Consider the following 10,888-nt stretch of genomic DNA (forward strand, 5'->3'; position numbering starts at 1 on the left):
GATCATGTGAATAAGAATAACATAGAGAATGTTGCCAGAATAATTTTTTTTTATAATCTGACCAATGATCAAATGCAGACATATAAAATATAATATATGTACACAAGAGTTTATGGTTTGAAAAATATTTTACTGCACTATTAGAAAGAGTCCATCCCTGTGACTTCTTGGAGTTTGGGAGTATGGGAAGCAAATGTAATTTCATCTCTACAAGTACAATTCATGCATAAAATATAAATTAAAGTTAAATTACATAGTGCCAAGTTTGCAGAAGTAAGTGAATATTTCTTTCCTAAGACCTTTTCTGTGGCCCTTTCTCATGAGGAAACTCAGACGTTCTGTTTTCAGTTTGTTATTAGGCAGTTATAAAATTACAGTGAAATTTTAAAACTATTGATACAAAGGTAAGGCATGGCAGAAAGTATCTTAGAGCCCAGTGTGATGTAAGAAAAATCTTTTGTTTTTATAGTATTTCAGTTGTTTGAGGTCTAGAGATATTAGTTGGCAAAATTTGGGGATTTAAAAATGTCAGACTACTTCCCAGAACAGGAAGGACAGTGGAATTTTATGCCTCTCTTTTCATAATGCTTATTTAATCTTTCACATTATTCACTCCTTATCGCTAATGATATAAAGGAAAGAAACTTAGACATGTGGCCACACTTTATGTTGCATACCAGTGAATTATAATGTGATACTTGTTTGACTTTAAAAAGCTAATGCAGCCCCCGTGTTTTCCCTTACATTTGTTTAGTGGCATAAAATGGTGCCTCATAAACCCGCCTGGGATAATACAGCTTAATATTCACATAAATATCTTCATGTTTTATAATTTCATATAGTACATTTTGTTTGAAATATTTTCTCTGATGGTCTTACAGTAATGGTTCATGAAAACAAGGCTCACTCCAGATGTGAGTTGCTCTTGCTATGATAAAGTTGTCCTTGTAAATTAGCCCAGTGTTTACAGAAAATGGAGGATCATTGAGAAATGGAGAATGGATCATGGAGAAAAATTGTGACTTTCCTTCCAAAAGGGAAAACCATCCAATGAATCTGGTATTATCAGCTTATTTCTCCTTATTTGCTGGTTTATGCTATTAATATATTTTAAAGTTCACTATTAAATCAAGAGCAGAAAGCTAATGAACTTTAATATATTTTCATGCACTGGTGGTCAAATTATGATAATAAAATGCCAGATGGCAAAATCATCATAAAAACAATGTAGTCACTTTTGTTCTGTTTTGCTCTGGGTTTCTTGAGAGGCACAAAGTGCCTCTCAGGAAAAAAAAAAAAGATTTTTTTTTTTTTCAAATATCCTTGGTGCATCTCTTTAGTATTTTGATATCTAAATTCCCTGACAGACAAACTCAAACATATTCTCTACTTTTGTTGAATTATCTCCTTAGGTTGTTTTTAATTTAAATTAACATTTCACCATAAACCATAAAACAAAAAAGGATGAATAAATTACAAAACTACCCCCTTCATGATGAATATAAAAATATATCACACAGATATCCTTGAACTCATTATATTGCTTTCTTAATCATCATTACTGTTGACTTTAAATTTGCTTAACAGCACAACTTCTAAAAACTATTTAATAATATATCTTCGGCTACTCAGTTCTCACATAAAGTTCTAGGATCATGTAAATAAGAATAACATAGAGCATGTTGCCAAAACAATTTATTTTTACAATCTGACCAGTGATTAAGTGCAGACCACTTGTTGCCTCATACATCTTCCATTTTTGCACTGACTGAGAAAGTCTCATAACACCTAGTATTTTTGAGTTACATGCCCATACCTAAGGCAGTCCAACTCCTTTCAATTTTTAGGGGAAGAAACTAGTACATTCTTGTCATCCCATTCTTTTCACATACTCTGGGTACAACTTGTCTTTAGATAAAGGTTAAATCTGTGACACTCTCTGATTGATGTCTGCGAGTTAAAGCAAACCTACAGATGCATTTGTAAAACAGTCTGTTTCATAAGCACCTTGCTTTTATTTGAATGAAAATAGGAGTTCATGAGCTCATCCTCTAAAGGATGTAAGGGATTTGAAGTTGTGTCTCAGTTGATTTATCAGCATGTCCCTGAAGTGATCTCCCAAAAGAAAATAAAAGACTGGGTTGATGACGCTGTTCAGGAAGGCCAAAGGTCGTGTCACAATGTACAAGGAGTTGATGACGACCTGAGTGCATTGATACTGCTTCCAGCTCCCCAGGCGAGAAGCGATCCTCACATTCCGCATAACATGGTAGGGTGTAAAAAGCGCAGAGAAGATTACCACTGCCATGATGACCAAGTTGAGAGGCTTTTCAAGGGTCAGAGCAGTAGGAACCTGCCTATTCCTCTGCTTTAGGAAGAGAGCAATCTTATAATAAAAGAAACACATCACAAAAAGAGGAATAAGGAACCCCACCAGTGTTAGACACATGCTGTAAATGAGGTTGTACTTGGGGTTACCAGAACTTGCAAAATCATTACAGGTGGTGCCATTGTCAGTTATAACAGGATTTATAAGGGGAAGTATGGGCAGTAGCTCTAAGGTTACTAAAACCCAAATGGCCAAAGAGATTAAAATAGCAAACTCTTTCTTTTGCAGAAGGTGTTCTCGGAAAGGATACTTAATTAGCAAGTATCGATCTATGCTGATAAAAGTGAGAAAGAGAATGCTGGTATAGAGGTTGGCATGAAGCACATATCGGTTGCTTATGCAGAGCACGTCTCCATACATCCAGTTTTTCTTGGCATAACTCCTCATCAGCATGGGGAGGGTGCACAGAAAAGCTAAGTCCGAGATAGAGAGGTTAAAGAGATAGATATTACTGCTGTTCCAGTTTTTCAGACAGAATATGTAGCCATAAACAACGATCGTATTTCCCAGGATTCCCACAATGAACTCCATTCCATAAAAAATGGAAAGGTAGTACTTTTCCAGGGCAGCCTCTGCTGCCAGCCAATTTTTGCAAGTTGCATTCCATGCCTAAAGAAGAGAGAGAAAATATAAGAATTAAATACTAGACTCTGACTAATGACAAAACTGTGCAGAACATAATAATAATGAAAAACACTTGAATGGTGAACTATGGAAATAGGTTACATTAGTAAGGAAAGCATACACACATATACATATAGATATACATGTATGTCATTAATGTATTATTTTAATAAATAGTTTTGAATACCTTTCAATTATGCGCTGAATATAATTTCAGGCACTGTAGATAACAGCAGTGAATAAATCAAAGTTCCTAATCTCTAACAGTTTACACTCTCTTGGGAAGAATCAGGAAATAAACAGTAAGGGATACCCTATAATGATAACTGCTATGAATAAAAACATATGAGAAGGTAAAAATGTTAGAAAATTTTGGGATGGAGGGTGGTAGTGAGTTACTTTTTACATGTGGTAATAAGATAAAGGCTTTTGTACAAGAAGACATTTAAACAGAAACCTCAATGAATAAAGTGAAAGAGACATACCTATATTTGCAGAAGCGTTTCAGGAATTAGGAAGAGCACATGTAAAAGCATTAATATGGAAACACACATAGAGGGCTTGACAAACAGCAAAGAAACAGAGGGGAAGTGTGATAAAATAAGTGAAGAGAAAATTTTGAATTCACTTTTGCGTCTCCCAGCATACCATGGTCCCCAACGTACCATAGTTGTTCAACAGATTCTTCTGAGTTAAACTGAATTAAACCATAATCCAGAAGAGGAAATAAGAATCTTTAAAACTTCAGTTTCACTATTTTAAGCTTTTACTTGTTTCCATATTGCCAAAGAATTCTGCTTATTGTATTAAATTCATAAACTATGATATGACTCCAGTTTTAAAACTTAATTTTTTGAAATTGAAAATATGAAACAGAAAATCTTAGTAATATTAACATTGGTCATGATTTATTGAAAGATGACATGCCTCAGACTGGGTAATTTATAAATAATAGAAATTTATTTCTCACAGTTCTATAGGCTGAAATGTCCAAGATCAAAGTGTCTGATTTGGTGTCTGATGAAAAGTCACCCTCTGCTTCAAAGACGATGGCTGTTACTTCCTCACAACAAATGTCAGAAGGAGCAAGGCAGCTCCCTTCAACTTCTTTCTCAAGGGTACCAATCCCATTCATGCAGGCAGAGTCTTCGTGACTTCATCACTTTCCAAAAGGCCCTACCTCATAATATTATTAGGTTCCAACATACATTTTGGGAGACACCAATATTAAGACCATGGCACTTGGCTTGGTCATATGCTTAGTAAAAGACCTTTGTTGTAATGCCTTCTGAATATGTACTGCGGAAATAAGCTATCTGACTTACTCAAACCTCAAGTGTCTTGCTAACCTACACTTTTCCTCTTGTCATGAGACCAGATTGTGATTGGGTAGGGTATTTCAACAACTTGAATTATCTCAAAAATATATTGAATTTTCATTATTAAGTATTAAATATTTTTATTTCTAGTCAGGAAACCGAAGATTGAAAATAAAATGTTCTAAAATTCTCCTTGTAAAGGAGGCTTTGGAGTATTACTCGCAATCAAAGAATTCTTTCAATATAGAATTTTGGTAAATAGAACAAAATAAGAATAAAAGCACCTAAACCACTTTTTTAAGGGAAGAAGGCAAAATTCAGTACACTTTGCTACTATAAGGCATCTGGAAAACTCAGATGTATTTTTGTCAAATTCAAGTGGTTGACTTTAAAGATCATTGCTATTTTGAGAGTGTTTTATTTATGCAAATAAGTCACAGAATTATAGATACCATAAGTTGAATATTTTGAAAAGTTATTTTTAATCACTTTCTTTAAAACATCAAACATTTTTCTGAGTCCCTGGAATCCTTCTAGGGCAACCTGCCACTAAGTCCAATTCTAGACAAAGCTGAATGGGAACTTTCTCAAGCAGCAGACACAGAATGCTGCTGAAGAATAAAGCAGATTGCTTTCACTCTGTCTTCAAGGTTACCTAATTCTACTGTTCTCTTACATTGCCAGAGTATTTCCATATTTCTCTCATTTGATATTTTTTAATCTCTTAAAACTCTTCTCACTTACTCTACCTTACTCTTTATTAGCAAATAGTTTTGCTTCCTGGTTCATTGAGACAGAGACCATTTGTTGAGCTTACGCTAGATCCAACTCATTCGCAAATTCTCAGCATTCTATGCTACCATTATTTCCTCTTTTCTGACTCTTCAGCATCCTTCTCTCCATCTTCAGTCTTCATCTCATCTTTTCCATCAGCATTTAAACACTCTCATCTCTTCAGTCTTAAACTGGAGCAACACAAACAACTCTCCCTAGTTTCACATGTTCTTCTCCTCTTCATAGTTTGATTTCTGAAAACAGCCATCTCACTAAGTGTTTTAACATCTTGACACCCCATTCCCTTTAAACTTACTCCAATTTGGCTTCTGATCTACCAGTCCTCCAAGTAGCGTCCACATTGCTCAATCCAATAATCATTTCTCACTAGTCTTATTTTATTTCTCAGTTGTTTTTCATACTACATCTTCCAGAAACACTCTTCCATTGTCTTCGGAGACATGACAATATCCTCGTTTTCATTCTTTCTCCTTGGTTGTTCTTTGCAGGGACTTTGGGGCCCAAGTCCTCTTGGCTCAAGCATTAAGTGTTGAGTAACTCAAAGCTAATTTCTGGACTCCATCTTTCCATAGATTCTACCTGAATTATCTCATTCATTTTTGAGGTTTAGTGACCAACTATACATCAACAACTCCCAGATTTCCAGCCCGGCTTGGATCTGCCTTACAAACTCTAGTTTTTTATTGCCATTGATTGATTTCTCTTAGGCACCTTCGCTTCCAGAAATCCTATACTAAATTCTCCAAGTTCCTTACCAAGCCTGCAGTATATTCACCTATTTCAGTCAGTGGCTCTCCCATGTGCCCAGGTGTTCGCCACAAAAATCTAGCAATATCCCCAAAGTCATCTAAAACTTAACACCAATAATGAATAAACTACCAAGTCTGTTTACTGTAATGTCTGGATATTTCTCAAATCTATCAATCCTGCTCCATGGCTTTCATTATTATTTCAGTCCAGGCTACTCTCATCTCTATCTTGTACTATGTCATAGTCTCCTATTGTCTCCTTGCATCGTCTCTGGCCCTCATCAATTCATCTTTACCATTATAACTAAACAGTCTTGAAAAACTACAATTCAAAATTGGATCATATAGCTTTCCTTAATCAAAACCCTTAATTACCTTTCCACTATCCAAGGAATGTAGTCTAAAATCCTTAAGGGGGACATCAAGGTCTTCATGATCCGGCCCCTATACCCACTTCAATTTTGCTTGGCCTTACTCTTCCCCCTAACTCATTTGTTTCTTGCTGCTCTTTGAATGCAGAGAGAGCCTTCTTATGTGCAGTTCCTCTGTCTGAATCTCTTTTCACTGCTGTTTTTGTTCTATGATACCTGGTCCATCATATATTTGTCTTATATCTACACTTCTTTCAGGCCTCTGTTCAAGTGTAGGTTTCCCAAGATAGTCTGTCTGACCCTCAGTCTAAACTAGATCCCCCCATTTTTGCTATTGTTTTATACTAAACTTCTTAGAATTTTTTACAACTTTGTCTTACTCATTTTTTAGTGTTCAAATCTGGCACAGTGACCAGCAGGTAACAGGTGGTGTATAAATCTTTGTTGAGTGAAAAGATGAATATAAACACCTGACTATTCACAAAGCATTTTTATAAGTATTTTCTCCAAGGCCAAATAAGTAGCAAGACAATCAAACTAAGCTCATTTGCTCTATTTCACTACGAAAGCCAACACTATGTATAATATAAGTATTCAAAGCTGGCAATTGTAGTAGCGGTAGTAGCTGTAGTTTAGAAACACATTGTACAAAGTAAAATAAAATATCTATCTTCGAGGATACATTTTTAAATTTAAACATTTAATTGAGAAATGACACCTAAAATAATAAACATAAGAAGTCTAGAAATAGATGCCTCAAAGTGTTAATGGTTTTATCTCTTTTGATGAAATTGCAGGTAGTTTTTATTATGAACTTTCTCTTTTTATCTAAATTTCCCATCATTTTTTTTTCTCTCAAAATAGGCATCTATTTGATCATTTTAAAGACTTTAAATTTCTAGAAATATAGCAAAAATGTCAGTGGACTGTTTAAAATATTAACAAACTTCATTGTTTAGCTCAATGGTCAGTTTTCACTATTGATCTTTATTCTCAGTAGCATTTCAGTCCACGCTTTCTGGAAGCACTCTCTTCCTGTATTCGTGACAAATATGTCACAGAAAGCAGGAAAAAATCTCCTTGTTTTCCTCCTTTCAGGCTCTTTTGTGGACTAATCCTTCTTTGCCAAAGTTTAATATTGAATCTTCTAAAGTCTTAGTTCTGAACCCTTGTGTTGTTTTGGGGGTACTTAAAAAGCTGGTGCACAAATTCCAATGAAAATTAAGATACGGAAAATTCTATGACACAAGAAATTTGTTTCATTTTTGCATTTCCTTTTTTTCTGGTCATAACGTTTATCTTTCTGCCTAGTCAGCACTGCTAATGTTAATAGCTTACGTACTGTGCACAGCAGAAAGATTTGACTGCAATGGAAGGAAAATATAGCCACAAAGACTTCCCAATTTCCTGTAACTAACACTCAGGTAAGTGATGGGTCACATAAAAGTCAAGGAGCATTCTGCTGTACAGTAGTCTAGAAGGTTGGATATTGAAAGAGTAGTAGGGGTGGAGAATACCAGAGCTGGAATAAGAAAAATGAATGGCTAAATCATCATATTTGCCTTGCTTCTCGTAGAGTTGTTTCTTTATTCTTTTAAAACCAACTTAAAAAAAAATGTATGTACAAAATTCTTGTTAGTTGTGTAACACTCAAAAAACCAAACAGGCAAAAACAAGAAACAAAAATTGTCTATAAACAGACCACTCCTAATATTTACGTACTCTTCTACACTTTCATATTTATTTCAGTTTATATTTACAAAAATGAGATTGTTTTTTATGATGTTTTATAGTCTTTTTTTGATAAATTTGTTTCATTCTATTTTTTAAGTTCATAATTCTAATAGATTATGGTTTTATAAATATAAGATGTCCAATATTTGCAGACCAATTTAGCTTCACCAGGATACACAAGTTTGAAGGTACTATATTTCAAATTGGATATATTTGTAGTCAGGTATGTTTTTAGTGTGGCATCATGATTCTATAAACATAAGAAGTAAGTTGCTCTTTTAAGCAAAACTTCCAACTGAAGAGAAAATTCTGTCATGAAAATTAAAATACTCTCTTCTGCTTTCTAGTGGTTATATTCTTAATTTTTAGGAAACGGAAGTAGTGATGAATTGTAACTGATTTGGATGAATTATTTTAAACAGATTTTTATTTTTAAGATCGAAATTAAAGTGAAATCATTAGTTCCTAGTCCAAAAATATATCTAAAACCGTTAGAATTATTGAACTGGAAACAATACCTAATTTACTCACATAAGCAGATCAATAATTCTTACTCGTTTTTAATTTAAAAATGTTTTTTACTTTAAATATATGCAGCCTTTTGAAGATGTGGCATTTTTGACATTTTCTTTAATGTATATATATTTGATAGTTTCTAGGCTTTTCAGTTGTTTGCTTTTATAGTCATCACAATTAAACAAAGAATATTTGCAAAATTTTTACTTTTAAGTGCTGCCTTAATGCAAATTCACATAGTAATACAATTTTTTTTTAACAAATTACTTTTTTATTACTAAGCAATTTGAGTAAAAATATATATTCACACTGAAAAGATAGAATAATTTAACACTGATAACTATTTTTATATATTCCATACATTACACCAGAAATTAAGATATTAAAAGGTAACAGTATGGCACAATTGTGTATTAATTTCTTTAAAAATACCACATACATCTTGAAAAGTTATGGAAAGTAGAATATAACTGATTTCTACAATTTTTTATTTTTCCTAAGTAAATTATATTCTTGGATAATATAATTTTCACAAACATATTTGTTTAATTTTTAGGATGCCTGAAAATTCCTTCAAATACATTATTTTCTAAACATAAAAATATGTCTGGGCATGGTGGCTCATGCCTGTAATCCCAGCCCTTTGGGAGACTGAGGCAGGTGAATCACCTGAGGTCAGGAGTTTGAGACCAGCCTGACCAACATGGTGAAACTCCATCTCTACTAAAAAATAAAAAAAAATTAGCCTGGCGTAGTGGTGGTGGGGGCCTGGAATCCCACCCACTCAGGAGGCTGAGGCAAGAGAATCACTTGAACCCGAGATGTGGGGATTGCAGTGAGCTGAGATCATGTCATTGTACTCTAGTCTGGGTGACAAGAGTGAAACTCTGTCTCATATATAATATTTATATTACAATATATTTAGTAAATTAATAAATATATAATACATATATATTGTAAATATAATACATATATGTAAAAACCTTTATATATATAGAAAATACGTGATTGTTTCAAATGATTTAGGAAGTTTAATATTTTCTCCATAAGTAGCTATATTTATTTAAGTAAATTTGATTATTATTCTTGTTGAAATATAAATTGTTGAGATGTTAGCAAATATAATAAATCCCTTTGAAGAAAGTAAAATTAGTATTTGACAACTAAAACAAGAAAGTTAATTTGTTGAAAAATAAATGTAGAGATATAAATAATGTCTTCCTTTTCTATTCTTTTGCTGTTTTACATCTATTTATAAAGAATTAATTTAAACAATACTTAACACCTTAATTGCTTACAGGCCACCTTTAGAAGGATATCTGGCCTTGCTTCATACACTGAGAGACACAATTGGCCATGCAGCTTACCATTCTGTTAGAAGACCTGATCCCTTCACAGAAACTCTGCCAGCAGCTGGATATAGCTTCTGACCCAGCGCTGTGCCGCTGGACATGGTTAGTACAGTCTTATTTGCATATCATGCAGCCAAGATTAATAATTCAAAAGCCCAGGAATTATTTATTCAGTCAAACCTCCAAGTCAGAGATATTCACTCAGGGGAATTTTTGTGAGGCTTTCATTTTCACATTCACATTTATTTTATTTTTACATTCAGTTTTCCAACTGAATGACAAAAACCAAATAACTCATTTCACAGAAAATGCATTTACCAAATAGATTTTTGAAAGACTACTGTTGAAATTATTTTATCCACTACCAAAGCAACAGAAAAGCATTCCTTATTTTCGTTTTTATTTGCATATTTAGACAATCAGAGGTGGTAAATACTGTTTATTTTGGAATACAGTTGCCTCTGCATTTCTTTATTTTTTTCAAGTTAATATTTTTTGGTGAATTCTATATTGAGAATATAATAATGAAACTTCTTTTTTCAGTAACCTTGAGGGAACTATAAAACTGAAATTTTAGAAGGAAACCTGGATATATGCTACATTGGTGTACTCGTAAAAAGATACTAGAGCTCAAGTTATTTTCCATTTTATTTTCTGTGATTAAAGTCAAGTAACACATAAAAAGATACATCAGATGGCTAGGGATTAGGGAGAGAGTTGCGAAGTAAGATAACCATGATAGATGGCAATTTATATATCCTAATCAATGCTCTGTAAAACATGGAAGTACATTACCACCATTTCAGACAAGAAGCACACCTGACTTTTTCTGAGCATTATATTAGATGTAGATTCAAGTAAACACTCAGGCTTCTTGATGTGAAGCATAGGGATTATACTGAGAAAGCCCATAATTGTGCAGGCAGCAGTAACTGAATTTAAATGCTATGCAAGTTGAATATTGAGTTAGCAATGACAGTTAGCTCAATAATAGGCTCTGTTACAGGCATCCTCCTGCTAAAGTGTTTTCCCTCACCAA

General features: G+C 33.6%; 1 protein-coding gene across 1 annotated transcript; it reads right to left on the bottom strand.

Moving 5' to 3' along the window:
- Positions 1 to 1,682: 1,682 nt before the first annotated feature.
- SUCNR1 (succinate receptor 1) lies at positions 1,683 to 9,929 on the bottom strand. The gene is made up of 2 exons (XM_002807657.7): positions 9,865 to 9,929; positions 1,683 to 2,998 (listed from the first exon to the last, which is right to left on the bottom strand). Exons 1-2 carry the CDS (start codon positions 9,865 to 9,867, stop codon positions 2,045 to 2,047), a joined length of 957 nt encoding a protein of 318 aa, XP_002807703.4. The 5' UTR covers positions 9,868 to 9,929; the 3' UTR covers positions 1,683 to 2,044.
- Positions 9,930 to 10,888: the final 959 nt, after the last annotated feature.

Source organism: Callithrix jacchus, chromosome 17, assembly GCF_049354715.1.
Source record: "Callithrix jacchus isolate 240 chromosome 17, calJac240_pri, whole genome shotgun sequence".
NCBI classification, from domain to species: domain Eukaryota; kingdom Metazoa; phylum Chordata; class Mammalia; order Primates; family Cebidae; genus Callithrix; species Callithrix jacchus.